Raw genomic sequence first — 23,644 nt, 5'->3', positions numbered from 1 at the left:
TAGTTTTACTTGAGTGCTTCAGGGTATTTATAGGGGATGGACCAATAACCACCGCTAAAGTAGTTTCACTTCTGATGGTGGATAACTGTTCCTTTATCTTAAGGTTGTTGGGATCTCTCTTCTAGAAGTGGGTGAGAGATTTTAGAAGGCATTTACTTATTTGAATAAGTGTCACTTGCCAGCTCATGTCGAATCCGACCTCATGAAATGTCGGATGGATTAATGAAGACCAACCCTTTAAATTAGACCTTTTTGACTTATTTAAGCGTGACCATTATATTGAGTCAGAGTATGAATAATTTTCATAAATTAAAAGTTAAAAAAATTACTTATAAACCTATCCGTTGGTCCTAAATTTCATTGGTTTTCTATTTAATTTGTGAAAAGGGAGATAAACTTAGGCATGGTTTATTGCAAGTTAGTAAATAAAATGGCAAGACTTTTCTTTTTCTTTCAACTTAATTACTACCACTTCACTTAATGGTCCATAAAATATGCAACATATATGGTCTAATTACACATATAATAAGATATCAAAAACTTTATTGTCTCATAGTAAGTCACTAAATTCACACAAGTAGTAGTCCCGGTGGTCTATAATAAATATATCATATGTCTCATTATACATTAACAAAACATTTTGAAATAAGGGCTATAGGATTATTATCATAACTTTTATTATTATATATTATATGTGATCATTAGGGTTGTAATAAAAAAGAAGTATCATATTCATTATTCAAGGGCCCTTGCCAGGCTTCTTTGTGTGCTTTGGATTTGCTCCTGCTTCATCGTAATCCAACACAAATTCATGGGAAAACAGTTTCCTTAATTTCATCTTCATGCCACCATCCTTCGTAATGAAAAAGCACTTATTAATTAGTTAAAAGATCAACACTATCTAAACATCAAACATAATACAAGTTTTTCAATTTTTTATTATATAATTAGCATTATTAAAATCCAAGCATATCCTCTATCTAAACAGAATTCTAACTCAAACGTTTTATTCTTAATTATGACATTATTGAAAATAACACTTCTACACAGCTTTCGAATAATTTGGCACAAGTTATGAATGATTTTCAAAAAAGTTTACTTAGAGTGTTTTCTGTTACATTTTGTTAACGACTATAAATAAATAAAAACATTTTCCATTTAGAAATAACTCAAATAAGAGAGATAGAAGAGATAATAGAATACCTTGTAAAGTACATGATGAGTAGGATACATGTTATCCCTAAACCCTTCAACCAAACCTGAAAGAAGGAATATCTCTGAATAAAATCGATTACATAGATTAAACAATATTATATTATTGTTGATCAACTTTCTTTAAAGTGAAAAAATGAGTCTAATAACCGGTAAATTAATATAGTAAAATTCACTGTTGCGATGTGATAGAAGATATTAGAATGCGTTTATTTCTAAAAACAGGACAAGACATACACTGAGAACAGACATAAAGAATAGATATACAAAATTTAGTGTTCTTATATTCTATTTGGTGATAAAGTAGAACAAATTATGAAAATTTAATTTATTTTTTTTATTTTTTTATTAAAAAAATTTGACAAAAAAATAATAATAAAAATATAATTATAAAAAATTAACAAGAATAATAAAAAAAAATAAAAAATAAATTATATTTTTTATTAGTGTCTTTGTGTTCTTTCTGTCAGGATAAACACAAAATATATTAATTAAATATCTCTAAACACAATATTTTTATCTATGTCTCCTTCCTGTAAACAAACGCAGTCTTAGAGAATATAATGAAGTTGCTAACCTGAAGAGAATGGAATGGAGAGGAAGAGAAGAAGCAGAAGGAAAGGCTTGAGGTTGATGAGAGGCATGGCAAGTGATAAGTAAAAATGAGTTTCCAAAAGCGAAGCCTATACGTGCCTTGGCATGAATGAAAGGAAGTGCAAACCCCCCTTTTAAAGTTGGTGTTAGGAGAGGTGTTGCATTGTCATGGTGTACCCCACCAAATAGCAACATTGTTATGATGAAATGCAATAACTCTTTTTTAGGCCTTAGCCCCCATCACTCTTATAAGTCAACTTCACTATTCATTTTTGAATATGACTTTCCTTGTATATTAAATAAATAATTCTAAACAGGAAAATTGTTTGCATGTGGACAATACCTACATTTCCCTGCATGGCACAAAATCATATCATATATAATTAACCACTTATAGCTTTGTCCACCTTTTTAATTTCCCAAGTCAACTTTCGTTTTAATTCCTTGTTGATGTTCGTTTCAATACACAATTCGTTACTTTTTATTATATCAATATGTTTGGTTGGAGAATAAAAATACACAAAAAAGTATGATTGTCGTCTAAATAGATCTTCTAAATGGTTAGAGCGTTGAAACTTAGAGTTTTTCTTTTAAAAATAAAATAAGTAAAGTAATTAAATTGCTATGCTAATTCTTGACATGGGAATTGGGTAGTGAAAGCTGTTAAAACATTGTGGTGGATTTGAATTCTTTTTCCGTGGTACCAACAATAACCACTTTAGAGATGAGTGCAAAATGGTGGCTTTTGGTCCTCTTATTTCGGCTTTAGTCAATGGATGGAGACAGACATAGAGAGTGGGCTACAACAGATTAATTCAAATACATTGCGGAAATTCCCCTTAGTGCGTCTATGTGCACTACCAAAAAGAATCATGATTTTATAGGGGAACATCTTTAATAGTTTAATCCTTCATTAGAGCAATTAAATGAAACATGTTCAAGTTAATCATCACAATTAAAAATGATGGTAATAATGGCCGTAAGGGACCCTTTGCCTTTTGTATCTGTTTTTGGCAATACAAATTCATGTTGTTGGAAATGCAAGTCATGGAAGCTTTTGATTATCATATTATTTGAGATTAAGATCTTCTAAAATGAAAAAATTTATAAAGTGGTAAAGTGAAGTTAATCATTCTTAAATTAAGATAGTATAATATACATTTTATAGAAATTACAAATTTAATGACGATTAACCTTCACACTTTATTATTTTATTTACTTTCTCATTTTAGATAACCTAAATTCTATTATTTGATGCAAATATGCATTTATTATAGTTCTTATAAGAGTTGTACCTAATTTTCAACTAATAGTGCCACCCATAAATATACAACTAGGCATCTATTCTAATGAAGATATTTTTAAAATTTTTTCATAAAAATATTTGTTTAGCCACACCTTAAAAGCGTGACTTATAGAAAAAAAAAAGTAACAATTTTAAAAGAATATTATCAAATAAAATTAATGCTTTTATAACATGACAAAATTAAACTCTGTAATTCATTATTCAATGATAAAAAAAATCTTCATATAAAAGTAATTATAAAATTTCCATGAAAATATCAGCAAGATATATATAATTTACCTAATCTCATAAGTAGGTATTTCCTCACATGGCAAATGCAACTTTGATATTTGCCCTTTATGTGCATATCTTGGTTTTGTCTTCAATGGTCCAAAGGAATATTTTTTATGGCATCTTGTTTAACATAGATTTTAAAAAGTTTAGAAATTGTGATTTGGCCTTTTAACCTGCCCTCTATCTTATGCAACTTGTGCATTCTCCATAAGCCCTTATACTAATTAATCTCATGCCAATAAATGGAATATACCAAAAACCAAACTCATAGTATTCTTGAATATATTATGATTTTATTAAAGGGGTTTGATTGTCAATTCTCATGATAGAATTTGTGAGAATGAAGTGTCGGTATGTGGCCACAGATCTTAAGGTTGGCAATTTTATTCGTGTATTGTTGCATGATGAGCATTATTTTTTTACAACCATATAACATTTTTTATTTTCTTATTATCACCACCAATGCAAGTACATAATATCATATTTGTGTGTGACACTGTTCTATGAAAGCCAAAGAGGGGTAGAGAGAGAAAACTGCATTTGGTCACAACTCACTTCATAGATGCAAATATATGCTTTATGTGGAGATTCTGTTCATTTTGAATGCTCACTATGTGTGTTTTATTTTTGCATTCTTTTTTATTTTTCCACACTATATAATATTGTTAGAAAATATATGTATAGTTGTGCATAACATACAATATAGTAGTCAAAGGCTCCAAAATTCCAATTAACAAATCCACAATACATACAACACTGATTACTATAAAAAAAATAAATTAATTAATAAACAAATAAAAAGAAGAAGAAATAAGAGAGGATTGACAAAGAAGGAATTGAAGAAACAAAAATGGAGAATAGGAGTGTATCATTCACATCCAAGCCTCTGCTTTATGAGATATGATATATTGGTGGCAGTCAGATCATAAAAGCTCACTAGCACTTTCTCTGAACTAATTTAAAAGAAACAAAAGTTACTCACACATTTGATCCCTTCTCCATTAACATACAAATTATGGGTGTGGCTCTTGTAAATATAAATTATACTTTTAAGAATTAAGTAATTGATAAAAAAAACTAACATGTTCAAATTTAAATATATATAATTACATACATAATCACTTATATAATTGATTTTTTTTAGAGGAACCTAATTCATGAATTATATATATGGGAAAACCTAACTTATGATTTTCTTCTATGAAGTGACTTTATCATGACCACTTGTTACTAACACAATGTATCAGAATAAGATGGCTTTTCAGGGGTCTCATGGGACAAATATAGCCTCCTTTACTGTTCTAACATTCTTCTATCACATAATATGATCGCTTGATTAGTTACTGAACCTTTTTAGGGGATTTGGAATTCGGACAATATCACTGGGGAAGCAAACAATTTTGGTTGTGTTATATTTTGTTTGGTGTTTTGCATGTGCATTTTCTCCTAATAATCACCAGATATAATTAGGAATCGCTAATATTACTGAGTTTATACCATAGTTCTGGTATTATTGGATAAAGTATACCGATGTCACCTGAAAACTGGTTATAAAATTACACACATCATTTTTTTAGTTATACAGTTTAAGATTTACGTATTCTAGTATTTTATAATATAAAACACTTGCTTTTCTCTAAAAAAGTTACACACTTTCCTCTCTTCAAATCGTTGGTTAATCCCCTTAGTCCTCTCCCTAAAAAAAGTAAAGATGATGATCATGATGGCCAATTACAGAGGAGGGCTTTTTCGGGAGAAAAGAAAAGTATTAATAGCACATATGCACCACAAAATTGGCATGAATAATTGTCTTGGGAAAATTTGAAGAATGCTAGTGTCAGCAGTTTTATTAAATAGAGAACAAACCTAACGCTATTTCCATTAGGTGAAAGTATCCATACATATTTACTATTTATTATATTTTGCCTCTATACTGAGAGAGACTACATATGCATAATAATTAATTATAATTATTTTTCAGGTTTTACAACAGTTGATTATCCTGTTCTCACAATCAAACATCATTTGAACGATTGTAACTTGGTAACAAAAATTCTTACCCCCAAACAAAAAAATAAGATATACAGGAAATATGGCAAATTGCCAATTGCAAGAAAATCCCCAAACTTGTATGTAACAGAGAATAACGGATACACAGAGGGCTAAACCCATACCACTGTCTTCCAATAAAAGAAAAAGGAATCCACAACTCTATGGTCGTCATCAGAAAACATGACGATCTTTTAAACTAATCATAGGTATAGCCAACATATGATTACATACGCATTTCAAAAGCTAACACAAGAAATAAATTGAAAAGTTTGATGATTTCATGAATGCGGGATGAATTATGACCTAACAATACCAACTGACATTAAAAGGGCAAAAAAAATGCACAATGCGAGGAGGATGTATTCTATCCCACCCTCTAAACAATAACAAACCCCGATCATAGCAAAAACAAGTATGGAGGGAGAAAAAAATGATATGGATGACAGACAGACATACCAGGACAATTATACACAATGGGATGATGTCTCTTAAAGAGGAAAAAAAAAAAACTAGATGCAGTGTTAAAAGTCAGAAAAAGGAAGAGATTCTTTTGAAACAAGGCACTTTGGTGGTGTTGATAAAAACCAGTTCAACCCTGTGAATTCCACCATTCTAACAACCCATGGCTAGTTTATGGGAAAACCATTGTCAGGCTATAATGGGTTTATCTTCTAATAAGACCAACTTCAGACTCAGCATCAAAGGGTATCTTAATTTCTCAATCATGGATCAGTTACCGCCTCCCCTCGGCCATGCAACCAATTATGTGTCCCATGAAGACCCACACCCGCATATTTGCAAACTCATTGCTACCTTCTTCCTCTTGACCAAACTGGACTCGATGGTGCTCATGCAAAAGTCAGTGATGCATTGGTGATGATGCAAGTGTTAGTGACAACTTGAAGAGTTTCAAACTGATACCTTCTGTTGTCTGACCATGGTGACAACTTGACTCATGCAATCCCCCAAGACCGATTTTGACACCCAAATGCATGCAGGTAGTTTACGAAAAATAATATGCAACTCAGATGAACCTCAAACAGATATGGCACGATTGATAGCCAACTTGGCCCACTCAGCAGATTCTTTAATCAAATGATCTTCTGAGGTCAAACATTCATCTAAAAATTCTTTGCTTGACAAAGACTGCTGAATTAAAGAACCTGCATTGCTTCCTAGCGTATCAGCCAGATCTCCAAGGACTCCAATTGCTGTTTTCATAACCACTTCATCCCTGCATAGTGAAGGCAACGAAAGCCATTAAAACTGGTTATTGTATTAAAAAAAAAAGCAAAAACACTCAAGTAAGGTAACATTTTTCACTTTCTTACATGTCTTTTTCCATGTATATGCTATCCAAGAATTGGAGGATGTGAGGTGCATAAGGAATCAAGAGCTGGGTTTTTGATGAATTCTTGAACCCTTGGAAAATCCCAGAATATGCCTCTAATATTCCATTTCTCAAAGAATTAATGTACTCCGTCATTTCATCATCAAAACCTGATGTGTGGGCATACAACTCTGAGGCAAGCTGCAGTGTGTTCATTGCATACATCAAGTATTTATTAAAGTTTTCTCCTATTGCAAGAGCTATATCACCAATGCAAGAGAACAATGGGGGCTTCACAGAACGGTGCAAATTATCACTTGACAAATTCTTCAGAAGTTGTGTCATAATCCCATCACAGTAAGGCAGTATTTTATCTTCCAATGCCCTGCACAAGTCCCCCACCACACCAACAGTGACGGCACAAACTTGATAATCCTCAAAATTCTGAAGGTCCATCTCCAGAAACCTGTAAAATTCAGGCATGTATTTGGCAAAATCGGCGCCTATAGCATAGGCAAGGGCTCCAATGGCTAGCATGGCTTCTTCATGTGCTGTGGCGTTTCTGCAAGCAAAAACCCTGTAGAAAAGCCCCATTATCTGATCAGCATACTGCAGGAAGACATATTTGGTGGGCTCTGAAGACCCTAGCTTCTGAATAATTACTTGCAAGCAACCACAAAGTAGGCCAATCAGTTCACTCTGCTTTTCTCTTTCATCAGATGAAAGATTTTGTGCCTCAAGACATTTATGCAGCTCCATCATGATGACCGTAACTAGCTGTAACACTAACGGAGCTGTTTCATCTGTTGAACATCTTACTACTTCATTCAATGTTTCATATGCTGAAGTTCTTAATCGTGATTCTGTAGCATCCTCTCTATGAGTAACAGCTAGAAGGGATTGAACAATTTCCTGAAAAAAGGGAGTTATAGGAGATGTTGGTCCCACATCTTCATAACCCTGGGCAAGAAAATACAGAGCACCACAGGCTTTCTCAGCAACATTGGGAACATCCTTCATGCTCTGAAGGAGAACTGTAATAATCTGTTGGCAATTTCCCTCATTAATAATTGGTGTACCAACAATTGAATTGTGAAGAAATTCGAACATTCGTCCCAAGGTCCAGGCAGTGGTGTCCTTCACATGGTTACTTGGATCCTTTACTAAAGCACTAAGCATAAAAGGTAAAGCATGATTAACTAGAGGTGCTAACTTGTCTGGGGAAGGCCCCTCCAAGATAGAGCCAAACGCATACGAGGCTGCCTCCCTCTGTCTCCAATCTGGTTTTGTAATATTCTCCTCAATGAATGGCATTACCAGTGGCACAATATCATCTCCAACAGTACGAGCAACTAAACCCAGGCACGTACCACCAGCCATCGCAATATTCCAGGCACCTTCATCCAGATCCTGATCCTCTTCTTGTTTGAGTAATGTTTCCAGCAGCAGAGGAATGAGTGCAGGTAGAGCTTGCTTAATAAAATAAAAACAAGGTATATCAGAGTCCCCACTGGATTCACCTACATAGTCTTCCAAGATATCAGTCTCCTCATCACAAATTGTACTCCAAAACTCAATGGCTTGAAGAGCAACAGGTTCGTCATCACCCCTAATAGCCTTTGCTGTGATGTTATATATATCCTGGATGTAGGGAGCCAATTTCTCATAATACATGGCTGCAATTGAGACCAAACACTCGAAGGAGGCCTGTCGTATTCTCGGCTCAGGAGACATAGTTGCTTCACAGACAACTCTCATGATATAGTCACGTTCCATATCATTGCTAAAATTAGCTTGAGCAAATCCAAGAGCATTATATAATGCCCTAGTAGAGGCAAGCCTAACATCATTGTTCCCTTCAGATGCATTCATACCTTGGACTACAGCAGTAAGGATTTTATTTACCTGATCTTGATCAACAACCTGCGGAGAGACTTCCTCGCATAAGTACCCAAGAGTCTCCAAAGTGGCTTGCTTGACATGAGATGGTACTTGATGAATATTTGATAAGAGTGAACCTATCAGTTCAGGCCACTGTTTCTGAGGAAGCTCAATTCCAGCAATTTTGGCAATAACTTGAGTTGCAGTCGATCGAGCATCAGCTGCAAGAGAAGAGAGTGTTTGCAGCAAACATGACTTGACCTGGGTTTTCACCGCAGGATCCAACGACAACCATCTGTGAACCAGCTCCCGTTTCCTGTTTTCATCCTTGGCATCCAGTGCGTTTTTTAGAATCAATCCTGCCAACTTTCGGCTATCAACTGGTTTATCATCACTTGCTAACTCTCCAGAGAGTGAGACCAAGAAACCAGGAAGGTTTTGCTCCTGAAATTGCCGCAGACTTTCTTCGGCTTGCTTCCGTACAGTCCCATCAATGGATTGAGCATTCAGAAGTACCTGGGTAACTTCCATTGCCATGCTATACCTAATGGCACAAAAAAAACTTGGCTCGTAAGTTTTCAACGTGAAACAGCCAACCAAAAGAAAAGTCAAGGCAAAGGCCAACGAGTCCTTCAAAGCAAAAAATAATTGTTTATAAAATTATTGTCCAATTTCAGATCGTCTACTCCAGCAGTATTGCCAAGGGGGAAATGATGCCAGAACGATTCAGGAACAATAAATATATTGGATTTCCAAAACAGAAGTAATCCCCAAATGTATTTCGATTATAAGAAAATTCTTTGAACCGATAGATCAAAACTTCTGGGATTTTTATCGTGGTCCACATGTATTTAAAAATTTATTTTATTGATTCTACATATTGATGAAAAAGGGGGGAAAGTAATAATCAAACTGCGTACAGGATACAGAGACGTTGTGGTCCAAAAACCTAGTTGACTCAGCCAACTCGCTAATGCCCTATTATCTCAACCGAACAACCAATCCCCAAATCCAAAGTGCCACAATTTCAAAACCAAGACCCGTCACAGATTCACACACCGACAAGATAAAAAACAACAGATCGAAATTCTAATCGATACAAGAACGGATTCAAATCGATCATAATCCAATCAAACAACAACAGTCCAAACGTATCGAAGCACCGAAACAGAAACCGAAAATGGTTAATAATTGAATAAATTGTGAAAAGAAAAAAAGTCAAACCTAATCGAATATATCTATTATGCGTGAACAAAAAAATTATTGAGAAATAAAAAGGATAAATCGGATGAAAAGTTACCTGATATCGGTGAAATTTGGATGGAAAAGAGATCTGATGGGAAGAGAGGGAGGGAGAGGGGGAAGGGGGAGAGAGAGAGAGAAGAGAGAGTGACAGAGTAAGAGAGCAGTGAGCTTCAAACAACCCAAATAGCTTGCAACAGCGGTTGCAAATTACAATCGCAAAGCGATTGAATTGATAGATTCGAATTAAAAATTCATGTCATTTTTCTTATTTCTTGCATACCTTAAAAATAGCATGTTAATTCAAAATATAGAAATCTTTTTAAGAGGTGCCAGTGCACATAATAAAAAAAATAGTAAAAAAGAAATGAGAAAGTCTAGGGAGCCAATGGCGTAAGCGTACAATGTGTACAATGAAGGTTTAGAAAGTATTAGAGATATCATTATTAGTGTTACATTATCCTGTCAGGTTACGCTTTTGGGATGAGTGGTTTCAGAACATGGTATAAGAGTTCCAGATGTGGAAGGTCAAGAGTTCGAACCTTGGTGAACCCAAAATTAACTTTTTATAACATGAGATGTTTATTATCCCTGGTATCCGGATGGTTATTCTGCATAGTATAAGTGATGTTCATTTAATTCATAAACCAAAGATTTAGCCCATTGTACATATTGTACACTTAGGCCATTGACTCCCTAGCACTACTCAAAAGAAATTAGTCATTAGAAATAATTTATTTATTTAAAAATAAGATAAATAAATAAAAATGATTAGAGTACAGCGCGTAAAGGCGGTGTCTTTTGCCCGGGCGACGGGCCCGCGTTTGAATTGAATTTAATAAATTATTAGTATCATTGTTCTCTTTTATTCTTTTTTTCTATTATCATTATTGGAGGTTGGAGCAAGCCAACTTGGTATAGTTCATACTTCATAGCAAAATAGCTTTTCTTGTCTCGCAAGTCTATGATCATCAATGACAATATTCATCCATGGCCAGAATTTTCTTATCCCTTCAGCTTAGTGGACTACTCAGCACTCAACTAGATTGAGCTTTTATTAATTATTATTATTATTATTATTTAACACACACACGAGAATGATTGTGCAGGAGGGTTTGGGAATTCGGAGGGCCAATGGTTATTAAGATAAATATAACATGCCTCATTCCAAGAAACTAACAGTCCACGACTACCACTGTAGATTGGGGTTAGAGTAAACATTATACAAAATGGCTTTTTATACTGTTTTAACTAGCTGGATCAGATTCGTTTATCGTACGAATTTGATATTATACGTGATCTGTGTATATGTTCTGAAACTAAACAAATCAAATTAGTTTACTGTTTCCCGCTTCATAAAATGAAACTTTATGAACAGTCGAAATATTGAGTTATATTTTGGTAAGGTAAATATATGTCAGATGTAATAGATAGAGTGAAAAAAAAATTACTAAACCCCCCCCCCCCCCAAAAAAAAAATAAAAATACTTATGAAAGGATATACTTAAGGACTAAGGAGTATCCATTTTCTAGCATTTTAGAGATCTGTCAAAGAATTATAAGTCATCAAGCTCGTATGAAAGCAGTAACAGCTCTTCTTCACCATGCATGTTTCTGCATTTGGCGAAGAAGGAGAAGAAAGAAAACAGACCACCATGTAAATTTGTATCATAAATTCAGTAGAATAAGATTAAGGGAAGAAGGGGGTAGATAAAGGGATAGCATAACAATAACGAATCTTAGTTAGTACTTAGGAGTGATTCATTTCCTTGTTACTCTATACTTTTGATGAATATTATAATTCTCCATCAAATATAAGTAAATAAGGGCAAAATAAGGAGTCCTCATCAATAGAAGGGACCAATCAGGTGTTAATCAGATGAAGCAATAATAAAACACATACACTTGATTAACCATTACCTAAGCAGTATATTGGCGGGTCTAAAAGGGTGTATATATACTAAAAGGAAGAAGGAAAAGAAAAATTGAGTTAATATAGACACGTACATCCCCAAAAGGGATTTGGGTAAGGTTATAGTATATTAGCCAAAAGCACCAAGAACCAAACTAACAATCAATTTGGTTCCCCCAGTTGCTGCAAACACGACCAGTTTGACTCACAGATGTCATGCGGGGAACTGCCATCATTATCCTTTAAATTTGTGTCTGCATTATGCTTCACTAAATACTCAGCTATGGCTTCTCTATCACACATAACAGCGTAATGCAACGGAGTTTGTCCCTCATTATCCTTCCAAAAAGAAAACATACATAGCATCAACAAAAGGGAGCCAACTTGAGAGCAGTGTGGATAATTAAAAGATGCATCAGAAAAACGTCTTCAAAAGACTAAGCTAATATTTGAGATCAAACAGTAAGTAATAATGCCATATTCAAAATACAATTAAGGTTCTGTCGTGTTTTCATTCTTCAAAGTTAAGGCGATGCCAACTAAGCTTGATGGTAGCTATTATTCCTAAGAGTTAGGTTCATACATGTGTCTATGGATACCTACCTTGCAATTCACATCAGCATTCCTCTCAAGCAGCAGCTCTGTGACATTACGGTGGCCACGGTCCACGGCCCAATGTAATGGTGTCCGGCCCTCACTGTCTGCAGCCATTTCAGAAAGATCAATTCTCTAATGCCTCGTTGGCCATTCAACTTCTCTTTCTGTATATGGACTTGAAGTATAAAAAGTTTCTAACGAGATCAACAATTCAAGAAATAGATTCTACAATGCTCATTAGTAGTGTGAATGTAGCTACTTGCCTTGCCATGCAATAGTGCATTTACATAAAATAAACAGTGAATTATTAATGCTACATTATTGATCGTCAAGAAAATGTATGTAGAAGGTAGGAACAATAGCAGTGTGATTAAAGCTACTTCCCTCACTATACTCACTGCTAAGAATATAGGTTGAAAAACAGAAATGATTATTCATTATTTAGTTATGTAGCAGGGCAGAATTTTTTATTTCAGACAATTTTAATGACTTAGATGTAGTCCAACAAGATTTATTCATGTGTGACACATAAGTTACCAGTCAACTATCTATCTTCAACGGGGTCTTAAAGCCAGTTACTTAGGCTTCTTTACAAAAACATAGCACCTACCTTAGTTGTCAAACAATTTTTAGGCCATACATATGCCCATGTTAGGCTTGTCAAGCAAGTGCCACAAAAATTCAGATTGATGTTGCACTAAATCCGTGATGGTACTTCTCTATTCATGCTGATAACATGGTGTCCTTAAGGAACTTGGTCCCTTTTAAAACCAAAAAATTAAAATAAAGAAATAAATAACCATTCACAACTTACAGCACACCCTAAAAGCAAACAACTAAGAAGTAACTCACCCTTCAAATTCACTGAAATACCACTTTCAATACACTTTAGCAGATTAGCCATATCTCCTTCTCTAGCAAATCCATGAATGGCATCCATTGTCCTGTAAAGGAAGGAACCATCAAAGTCATAAAAGGTTGTCAGTTGCAGTTGAGATAATATCAACCTAGAATGGAGCTTCTTTTTTTTTAATTTAATTTACAAAAAAGAAACAGAAAAAACATATTATAAGAGGTGCGAATTGCCAAGGACCACAACAAAACCTTAACAAATAATCCTTCAATATGAACATGATTACTAAGAAGAGAAGGATAACCTTATAGCTATGAATCAGGATTAGCATCAGAACCAAATAATGAGCTTGAGAGTAAACCTTGAAGGACCAAAAACAAAAAAGAAAGACCACCAAAGTAAAAACCATAAAGAGCTACCATAGAAGATATCCCATCACCGTAATTTTGGACAGACACCAATGCGACATTCACGTAATAACATTTAACAGCATATACATAAATGCATATAGAACAAATTATAGACAAATTGCTATCTAGAGTCTAGACATTTACATTACAACTCAAAATAAATTGATTTCTAGGAATCTTACAAGTCACTGCCATATTCCTCTTCATATACATAAGTGCTAAATACTGGCCCCATCGGTCCCTTAGCCTCTGAACTAGAGCCACCACCACCGTAACTCTTGCTCCGCTGTCACACGAACAATGGGAATCAGTAAGGGTCATGACAAGGGGGGCTTCTTTTTGGTGAAACAACTAGTGATCAATCCACAACTATAGCGCAAGAAACAGCATATTAGCTCACCAAAGATGAACCATCAAGCCAAGAAGGATATAGCTCTGTCACAATATCAATGTACTTCTGCATTGCATCCTCAGGAGGCATAGCTCCCAATTTCTGCCACGCTTGCCTTCAACAATAAGAAAGTAAAACACGGTTAGCACCTAAGAGCCTAATTTTCAGACACCAAAAATAACAGCTTAAACAAGCCAACAATAACCCTGAAAAATTAATAATTCCAAGCGCCATTGAGCTCTCAATTTAAACACTTCAACATAACTAATGCCTATAGATGGAGATGGAACAAAACAGATATTTCACTGTTTTTTCTGTAGTTTTAGGCCTCAAGTCTAACGTGCAAACAAACTGCAACTACAGCCAATCCATTTATAAGTTTAACAACCTAATCATCTCCATAATCACCAATATCAATACTGACATACAGATGGAACAACACACAAGATTCCAAGTATGCATAATTACCGTACAAAAAAGTAAGCAAATGTTAAAGCTCTTCCCTTTCACTTTGTTTTTCCCTCAACTATTTATGACAAAGCAGTTGCAATCATATATTGAACGCAATGAATACCATTTGGCACGTGCTGTCATCTTCAACGCCGAAGGCTGCGGCGTGCTACAGGGACCTTCAGTGGCGATCTTGTACAGCCCATAGAGCTGTAGCTGCACGTCGCTCGACACCTTCTGCGACAACCGATCGGCGGCGGCGGCAGCCACGAACGCTGTGGCGGCGCTGAACGCCTCGTCGAGCTCGGTGGTCTCCACACCTTCCCAATCGTCATCGTCGTAGTCGTCGTCGCCGTCCAAACTCTCGTTCCTCACACTTCCCTGCTCCGCCATGACAGACTCCTCCTCAAAGCGATTGTTACTTGCTTCGGAGATGCCGCCGCCTCTGTCGGGTCCCGTGGCGGTCCGTATAGGTTTGCTGTCATCTTCTTCGGCGGAGGCGCGCGTGACGGTTAGGTTGTCGTTGTTGAAGGAGACAACAACGGAGATGAGCTTGGCAAGAAGGTAAGAAAAAATGAGACCGATGAAAATGGATTGGAGAAGGGGTTGCCAGTCTCCCATGGATGCGGATTGGAAGTTGAAAACCCTAACAGAAATATCTGATTCTAATTCCACCGAAGAGGTTTTAGGTTTTTGAGGGGGGTTATGTGAAGAACCTAAAGCTTAGAAGATAAAACCTTAAGTGAGTATTGAAGAAAGAGGTGAGAGAGCACCGAAGAAGCTATGGAGTTGACGGAAATAGAGGAAGATTGCGATGTGTAAGAGAGAGAAAGGGAAGAACTCATGCACGCGCCAACGCAGAGCGAGAGAGAGCTATCAGCTGCTTCGCGCGTAACATGTGATCTTACGGCTGCGTCGTTGCGGCTGACACGTGTATCCACCAGTTAAAGTGTTTTTGATATGGCCACCGACTATGCTTTATTGATTATAATTTTAATCTTCTAAATATTCAAACATTGCTTCTCTTAATTTGAAAGTAATCGAGTCTTGTTTGGAAACACTTACTGTACTGATGTACTTAGGCAAGAGCATTAAATTAACTCTCCATTATATATTAGTTAGTACTTAGTAGAAGATCTATATCATCATTTATTATCTCAACAATTTTATTCAAGTAACATTACTTCCAAACATTGCTGTATATAGCTTTCACGAGATGATGAACTCCAATAGTGTAAATGACCTCACATATAAAAAATCACAAGAAAATAAACAAGTAAAGGAGGTAAAGGACGATACTCGCTCTTTTTTTCTCTTTCTTTTTCCTCTCCTTTAAAAATATTTCTTTACAAAAAAAAGGGTAAACCAAAAAAATCTCAAGCACCGTTAGTCCCTTCTTCTGTCGTCCACCCTATAAAGGAAAAGTGGTCTTCCATTTTTGTCCTTTCTTAATGACTTGTGTATTTTTAAGTAGGGGTTATTTTCAAAAAAGAAAATTAAAATTTTAGTTTTAGAATATAAAATTTTAGTTTTTTTAAAGATTTTTCAAAAGTAGAAATAAAAAAGACTAAAATTTTTAGAATTAAAAATTAAAATTTTAAATTTATTCTTTAATTTTTATATTTATTTTAAATTAAATATGATATTTAAATATAATTTAATTCAATACATTTTATATTAGCCAAGAAGCAATAGTTCACATGGTTATTGGAGTCTCCATATCTTCGATAAAAAAAATACATTTTATATTAAATATAATACAAAAATTTTATTTTATTTTAATATCTTATTTTTTATTTTTTCGTCTCTGTTCCCTTTTAAACATAACCTTACTTCTGAGTTTAAAAAGAGTCACAATCACCTACCTTTAATAATGGCTTTCCCATGAGAAAATTATGTACCAAAAATTTATATTCCTATAAAAAATTAAATCGAAATCATCTTGTCCCATATTTCATTTTTGTGAATTTTACTTTTGATTGGGTTTAAATTCTTCATTTCCCTTTTTAGACAGAAGTAATTGAATTAATTTACCATTTGTTTGAGCTAATTTTCATATCATTCATTTTTGAATAGATGGCTAATTCTCTGCGTAGGGCTCAGTATAAATCTGTTCATGTACTACTAATCCACCAAAATAATGTACAATAACATGACCAAATAAAGAAAGAATTTTTTGTTAATAAATGAAGAAAGAAATAATGATAATAATAACAAAAAAAATGATAACAAGATAGGAACATAGTTAGATTAAAAAAAAAATGGTTAAACACAATTTTAATTTCTAAGATATAGGACGAAAATATTTTTTGTTTTCAATCTTTTTCTTCATATAAAATAGTTCATAAGATTTAACTTAATTTTAAAATCGTTTCTAAGATTTAACTTAATTTTAAAGTTTTGGCGATGGAAACAGAAACAAAGGTGAATTGTGGACAGCTTCTTCTTCTTCTTTTTTCTTTTCTTCTTCTTTCTTTCTCCCTTCTTCTTCTTCATTACTCCTTCGCAGGGTAGAAACACTATTTTCTCTTATTTTTCTTTTTTTTATTTTATGTTTTTTTGTTATAGGTAATTTGGTCAAAAATGTTAAGATTTAAGTTAAAAAAAAAACAATTTTAAAATTTAGTTTTAAACTTTAAGGACAATTTTATATTAAAAAAAAGTTAAAAACAAAAAAAAATTTTGACCTATACTTTAAATATTAAAATCGTACTTAACCCATTAAAAACCACGAACACGACAAAAATGCCCAAAAATTTAAAGCTTATGAAAATAATTACAATTATACTACAGTGTTAAAAGAACCAATTGCGAATCATATTATGTATAAAAACATGTATTTAAAATTTCATAAATTTTTTATTATATTACTGTAATAAATTTAATTATTTTTCTATTACAAGTTTAATTATTTTACTATGACATATTTGATTATTTTAGTAAATAATTATTTAGTTAAAAAATGTGAATTAATATGTATAAATTCATATAAAAATTATTATATATATTAAAAATTAACTATTAAATAATTTATTATATGTATTTTTATGTGTGTACATATATATATATTGAAATAAGAATTTATACATCAAAATAATTAATAATAGATAAATAATCAAATTTATTTATAGTAATTTGACAAAATTCTTAAAGTAACAGGGAGACCAATAGAGTGAAAAAGTGATGTTTAATCATCTATTATGGATTTTGTAACTTTTGTTAAGTGTGAACTATATTATTTTAATATTTTAGAAGAAGTTAGTTCATTTTGGTGTATTCAGAGTAACAAATGTAATCCAACTGACCAACTCGGTCAAAATGTTAATTAATCAAATCCTATTAAACTCCAAAACCAATTTCAACACACAAAATTGAAGTTGGGATTAAAACCTTTTTTTTATATAAATGGCATAATATCATATAGGAACATACGAGGTATATGATATAGGATACACTATGGACATATAATTAAAGGGAAATACTCACATGATGACATCTTTATATAAAAATGATATTATAAATTTTTAAATGATTAATTAAATATATTTAATCAAATATATTAATTTATCCAATAGTCTATAATACTATCTTTATACGAAGATATTATTATGAAAATATCCACCATAATTAAAACCTTTTTTTTATATGGACATATGATGTATATGACATAGGATACATCTAGATAGGACATTAATTTCAAATTTTTGTTAGATATAGAAACACTCATTAAATTAAGTTTTTAAATATTTGTTTGTCTTTTTTAATTATATAAATTATTTAAATTAAAATAACTTTTTATATTAATATTATAATACATATTATTTAATTTCTAAACTCATTTTAAATATATCAATCAAGAATAATATTAAACAAGCCAATGCAACACCTAATTGTTTTTTGGTGTATTCAAGTGTGTTTAGCAAATTTTTTTTTTTTTGGTAATAAGCAAAATTTATTTTATTTTATTTTTATTAAGATATATAAATAGATACAAAAAGACAGAACATTAAACTTGTGTCGGACAAAAACTGTGTTCAAGATGTATTTGACACAAAAATACTACTAACTCAACAAAATGTCCTTGTGTTTCAAGTAAATATAACATTCTAATAATGTTAATGTATACTTCTACTCATAATAATTTTATTTGCAGCAATTTTAATCTTATGCATTTTTTCATTTAAATAGCATTTTGTAAAAGATACACGTTGAGTTGTTTTTATTTATTTTCCATTTTTCATATTCTAAATTTATATATGCAAAGCTTAGCCTTTTTTTTTTTTTTGGTGTCTCTGCAAAGCTTGTATAGTTTAGTAATGTTGAATGCATCTCTAATCAATTAAGTTCTGTTATATATATTAATCATAAATATTCATAATAACTAACCTAGTATAACTATTAATAACCACATTTAACCAGACTCACAAAGGATTGATTTTAAACACCTCTTAATTCTTGATGATTCTCAGCGGATACAAGACTCCGTTTGTTTTTGAGAATAGATAGGACAAAACACTAAGAACAGAATAAGACAAGACACTGATGGACAGAGACATAAAATTTTGTGTTCTTATATTCTGTTTGGTAATAAACTAGAATAAGTTATAAAAATCCAATTTATTCTTATTTTTTTCATTCAAAAAATCTGAGATGAAAAATATAATAATAAAATATATAATTATAAAAAATTAACAAGAATAATAAAAGAAAAAATAAAAAATAAGTTGTGTTCCTTGTTAGTGTCTCCGTGTCCTTCCTGTCAGGATGGACACAAAATACACTAATTCAGTGTCTCTGGACACATTATCTCTGTCCATGTCTTTTCTGCCAAACATGATTGTGTGTCTCTGTGTCTATGTCCGAGTGTTCTATCTCTGTAAACAAACGCAACCTAACATATATATCTCTTAAACTTATTTTTTCCTTACGAGTTTAAGCCATTTTAATATATAATTATGGAGGAAAATCTCATACACATGTTTGTAAATGTTAAAAGAAATACCTTAAGAATTGTTGGCGGTTAATATATACATATATATCTCCCACCTTCTAACACTGCTTGCTCATGTGAGCATCTCAATCAACCTTAATAATCCTCATCAGTGCAATACTTGCATGCCTCTGTGGTTGGAAATTGGAATACTCACTTGAGCAAGAAACATTAGGAAGCTAGGAATTGAAGGGAAATCATTCATCTTTTTATCTCTCTATCTTTCTCAAATTAAGTCCGTTATACATTTATATAAAGCAACAAGTAGTAGTTAGCATTGCCAAACCTACTACACATTTTTCTTTTTCTTTTTCTTTTTTTTTTCTTATTTTTTGGGTCATGTAGGTACACGTGGTTCACTGGCTAGTCACATATTAAAATATTTGGCCTTTTATGTGCGTTGGTAAGAACTAGCAACAAGAGAATACCACCCACCTATTCCTATATTTTATGCGAATTTTTGTTAAATTCACTTGTTAAAAGTTTGAAAATAGTACATTCTTATATAATTTTTTAAGTTCTAGTAATAATAGATATATAAATGTTATCGAATTTCGTAAAAAATATTTTTTAAATTATTAATAAATAAGTGTCTTTAATAAAATGTTAATTAACATTTTGCATTTTAGCATTATATGAGCCTAGCTTACTATATTTACCAAAGTATTAGGCCATCAGAAACTTTTCGTAAATATAGAGGACCACATTCATAGCCCAAAGAAAATGACATTGATGGTTGAAAATATCTCATATACCATCTGTTTCTGCCTGAGTAGTTGGTTCCAAAGTATAACTTGTCAACGCTTGAACTAGCTTTTTTTGGAGGAGATGAAGTATAACGGGATAGTAAATACTTATAAAACACTCTAATTCTCAAATAAAAAAGAGTACAAGATAATATAGATATTATTCATAGTGAATAACATACTTTTTTTTACGTCAAAAGTAGATGTATTTATAAATTTGTTAAGTTGAAGAATTTTTTGGTATTCTTTAAACGTTGAGGATTTGTAGACCAATCTCTTTTGTGTAACTGTTTCTTAGTAGCTTATTAGGAGAGATTCTCATCTTCTGTTGCTTGTTTTTTATCACGTGTTTATTTATTTGACTTTGATTCCGAGGTATAAGTTTAATTGGGCCAGGTTATAGCTAATGGATCACAGCCCCCCAAATTTGACATGTGGTATTTTTTTATGTAAACAGGTTGAGTGATAGAAGAAAAATTGTCGGTTTAGAATTTTTCACACAAAAATAATCTCGTTGAAGTATAAATCTAAACCGACAATTAACCATCAATCAAAGTTTAATTTTGGTTGTCACAAGTGTAAACCAATAAAAATACCGAGAGTATTAGATCTCGGGTTGTCTCTCAAAAGAATTGCAGTGAGGTATGTATCAGTTATGAGGTTCAAGGGGGTGGGTTGATAAAACAAGAAATAAAAAAGGTAAGAATTTAAATGACAAAAAAGTAAAAAAAAACAACTAAAGATACCAAATACTAAAGAGGTATTCATGGCAAGGATTGAAAATCAAGGTTTTCTATCCTAGTCATTAATCATAACACAATAATTACCAAAAGTTAAGCCTATTACGTTATCTCCACATTGGAAAAAAGTCAAATATGCCTAGTTAATCCTAATCCATAAGTAGCATCAATGGAAACAAGACTAACTAATAATCCTAGATCACCAACTCATGTTGGGTATTAATGACTCAAGATTGTCTAATTTTTCTTTCCAAGTCAAGAATGCTAAAAATCTACTCTAAGACTATCTCCAGTAGGAAACTCATCCCAGTTCCTATTTGTGGCCCACATGTCATAAAAAGTAACTCCACATCAGCTTTTGCGTCATAAACAGTAAATAGGAACTCAAAGCATCTCTCTCTTCTCCATTAGGAGGAACTAACTTTAGTCCCTGTTGTGGTCCTACTTAATTAATTAATTAAAATACTTAAAATTAATGTAGTTAATTTTTTTCAATAATATAATTTAAATTTATAAATTTAAAAATAATTCACTATTAAACAATATTAATATTAAATAAATTCATATATAACAATAATACACAATATATAATTCGGGATTACACTAATTTGTAAAATTACTTAATACAAAGAAAAACATAATTAAACTCTATAATTGACGACAAACATTGTGAAATTGCCATATGTGTTTAATCAAGTCCTCTTTCAATTGTCTATGTTGCTGCCTATTTTGAAGTTGGACATTTCTTTGGAGAAATTGATGGTATGGTGCAAAATCTTCTTCTCCCAACTGAGGTTGTGATAAGCCATTTTTGACATCATCATACTCTAAGCCTTGAGCAAAATTTCCTGCATAAGTGTCTCTTTCATCCTCAACAATCATATTATGCAATATAATCCAAGCTCTCATTATGTTGGCAAGCTTCTTCTTTTCCCAAAAGCGAGCTGGACCACGTATAATTGCAAAGCGTGCTTGCAACACACCGAATGCTCGCTCCACATCTTTTCTTTGCCCTTCTTGGTATTGTGCAAATAACTTGCGTTTCTCTCCTTGTGGCTTTGAGATTGATTTGACAAATGTGGCCCATTCAAGATAAATACCATCTGCTAAATAGTATCCCATGGTATAATTATTACCATTAATAGTATAATTTACCTCCGGAGCACGGTCATTTAGAATATCATCGAACACTGGAGAACGATCTAATACGTTGATATCGTTATTTGAACCAGAAACTCCAAAAAACGCATGCCATATCCAAAGGTCTGAAGATGCTACAACCTCAAGTACTATGGTTGCAACTCCACGATAACCACTCATGTACATACATTTCCATGTCTTTGGACAATTTTTTCATTGCCAATGCATGCAATCAATGCTACCCAACATGCTAGGAAAGCCACGACCCTCTGCCATTTGTAGCAGGCGTCATACGTCATTTGGATTTGGTTTTCGCAAGTATTCATCCTTGAACACCGAAATGACACCTTCAATAAATTTTTTCAAGCATTCGATTGTAGTGCTCTCGCTTATGCGCACATAATCATCAACAGCATCAGCTGCTACGCCATATGCTAACATCCGTATCGCAGCGGTACATTTTTGGAGTAGTGACAAGCCTCTTCTTCCAGTTACATCAACCCTTTGTTAGAAATACGGATAGACATTTGAGAGAGCATCTACTATCCGAAGGAACACATGTCTTCTCATTCGAAATCTTCGTCGAAAAATGTCAGCATTATACACCGGTTCATCTGCAAAGTAATCTTGGAAAAGGCGATCATGTCCTACTTCTCGATCTCTGTTGATCCATCTACGAGGAGTTGGGATAGAGCTTCTATCGATATCTTCTTCTTCTGAATCTTCGAGTAAACACTCATCGATCCAGTTATCTATGATTGTGTTATCTTGCCGTCTTCTTTTGCCATACAAAGCCTCATTAAATATATCATCAAAATTTCTAGCCATATCTAGAAATGTAATTTTTAGTTCTCTTTCGAGGTGAGAAACAAGAGTTGAAGTGGAGTTGCAGAGTCATTGATACTTGATATTTATAATTGTGTCTCTAATAAGTACCTACTCCTCAACGACTAGTTTTACAACGGCTACTTAACGGCTAGTTCTGCAACGGCTACTTAACGACTACTTTTGCAACGGTTACTTTCATGAACAATAATGGCACAATAATATTGACTAATTTAAAAAATTACATCAGAAATAAATAAAACAAACTACATTACATACCAGTAGTACGCAATAAAAATAAGAACATACTACATAACTCTACGAATACAAGGAACCATTAAGTAAACCACTTGGTGATTATTTTCTCACATGGAATCTCATGAAGAGCTCGTCATTTTTCACTCATTGTAGACGTGTCAGCATTAAGTATTTGCATATCCATTTCCCTTTCCCTTCCCTTGGCCATCCTTTCCATTTTTCTTTCTTTTACATTTATCTCCATTTCTTTAATATACCTCTGAGTTTGTAATTCTTGTTCTTTCATTGCCGCTTGAATTTGTAACTCCTTCTCTTTGATTGCCATAATCTTTACTCTATGTTCCCTCTCCTCTTCTCTTTCTTTTTCCCTATTCATTAGTTTATTTTCTCTAACATTCTTAATATCTTCCATGAGAGATAACTTTTTAACCACCGATGATTT

General features: G+C 33.0%; 4 protein-coding genes across 4 annotated transcripts; all 4 read right to left on the bottom strand.

The window, feature by feature from the left end:
- Positions 1 to 517: 517 nt before the first annotated feature.
- On the bottom strand, positions 518 to 1,922 carry LOC107608260 (uncharacterized). The gene is made up of 3 exons (XM_016310103.3): positions 1,790 to 1,922; positions 1,204 to 1,259; positions 518 to 853 (listed from the first exon to the last, which is right to left on the bottom strand). The coding sequence occupies exons 1-3, from the start codon at positions 1,854 to 1,856 to the stop codon at positions 740 to 742; spliced, it is 237 nt and encodes a 78-aa protein (XP_016165589.1). The 5' UTR covers positions 1,857 to 1,922; the 3' UTR covers positions 518 to 739.
- A 3,503-nt stretch (positions 1,923 to 5,425) lies between these two features.
- Positions 5,426 to 10,248, bottom strand: LOC107605879 (importin subunit beta-1). The gene is made up of 3 exons (XM_016307813.3): positions 9,949 to 10,248; positions 6,769 to 9,192; positions 5,426 to 6,671 (listed from the first exon to the last, which is right to left on the bottom strand). The coding sequence occupies exons 2-3, from the start codon at positions 9,183 to 9,185 to the stop codon at positions 6,473 to 6,475; spliced, it is 2,616 nt and encodes an 871-aa protein (XP_016163299.2). The 5' UTR covers positions 9,186 to 9,192; positions 9,949 to 10,248; the 3' UTR covers positions 5,426 to 6,472.
- Positions 10,249 to 11,673: 1,425 nt separating this feature from the next.
- On the bottom strand, positions 11,674 to 15,415 carry ACBP1 (acyl-CoA binding protein 1). Its single transcript, XM_088493963.1, has 6 exons — positions 14,628 to 15,415; positions 14,063 to 14,168; positions 13,845 to 13,948; positions 13,252 to 13,343; positions 12,406 to 12,503; positions 11,674 to 12,141 (listed from the first exon to the last, which is right to left on the bottom strand). Exons 1-6 carry the CDS (start codon positions 15,122 to 15,124, stop codon positions 11,965 to 11,967), a joined length of 1,074 nt encoding a protein of 357 aa, XP_088350089.1. The 5' UTR covers positions 15,125 to 15,415; the 3' UTR covers positions 11,674 to 11,964.
- Positions 15,416 to 21,627: 6,212 nt separating this feature from the next.
- Positions 21,628 to 22,560, bottom strand: LOC107607682 (uncharacterized). Its single transcript, XM_088494999.1, has 2 exons — positions 22,414 to 22,560; positions 21,628 to 22,317 (listed from the first exon to the last, which is right to left on the bottom strand). The coding sequence occupies exons 1-2, from the start codon at positions 22,558 to 22,560 to the stop codon at positions 21,628 to 21,630; spliced, it is 837 nt and encodes a 278-aa protein (XP_088351125.1).
- Positions 22,561 to 23,644: the final 1,084 nt, after the last annotated feature.

This window comes from Arachis ipaensis, chromosome B7, assembly GCF_059453495.1.
Source record: "Arachis ipaensis isolate K30076 ecotype BB chromosome B7, ASM5945349v1, whole genome shotgun sequence".
NCBI lineage: Eukaryota > Viridiplantae > Streptophyta > Magnoliopsida > Fabales > Fabaceae > Arachis > Arachis ipaensis.
This window is presented reverse-complemented; position numbering and strand designations above follow the sequence as displayed.

Excerpts from the sequence above, each read along its gene's own strand:
- LOC107608260 (XM_016310103.3), bottom strand. The coding sequence starts at position 1,856 with ATGCCTCTCATCAACCTCAAGCCTTTCCTTCTGCTTCTTCTCTTCCTC. Across the intron at positions 1,260-1,789 it reads CTCCATTCCATTCTCTTCAG|GTTTGGTTGAAGGGTTTAGG; the intron begins GTTAGCAACTTC and ends TCCTTCTTTCAG. Across the intron at positions 854-1,203 it reads CTCATCATGTACTTTACAAG|GATGGTGGCATGAAGATGAA; the intron begins GTATTCTATTAT and ends TTCATTACGAAG.
- LOC107605879 (XM_016307813.3), bottom strand. The coding sequence starts at position 9,185 with ATGGCAATGGAAGTTACCCAGGTACTTCTGAATGCTCAATCCATTGAT. Across the intron at positions 6,672-6,768 it reads ATATACATGGAAAAAGACAT|GGATGAAGTGGTTATGAAAA; the intron begins GTAAGAAAGTGA and ends TTCACTATGCAG.
- ACBP1 (XM_088493963.1), bottom strand. The coding sequence starts at position 15,124 with ATGGGAGACTGGCAACCCCTTCTCCAATCCATTTTCATCGGTCTCATT. Across the intron at positions 13,344-13,844 it reads GAGGAATATGGCAGTGACTT|GACAATGGATGCCATTCATG; the intron begins GTAAGATTCCTA and ends CTTCCTTTACAG. Across the intron at positions 12,504-13,251 it reads TATTTCAGTGAATTTGAAGG|ACAGTGAGGGCCGGACACCA; the intron begins GTGAGTTACTTC and ends AAATGGCTGCAG.
- LOC107607682 (XM_088494999.1), bottom strand. The coding sequence starts at position 22,560 with ATGTTAGCATATGGCGTAGCAGCTGATGCTGTTGATGATTATGTGCGC. Across the intron at positions 22,318-22,413 it reads GAAAACCAAATCCAAATGAC|ACATGGAAATGTATGTACAT; the intron begins GTATGACGCCTG and ends AATTGTCCAAAG.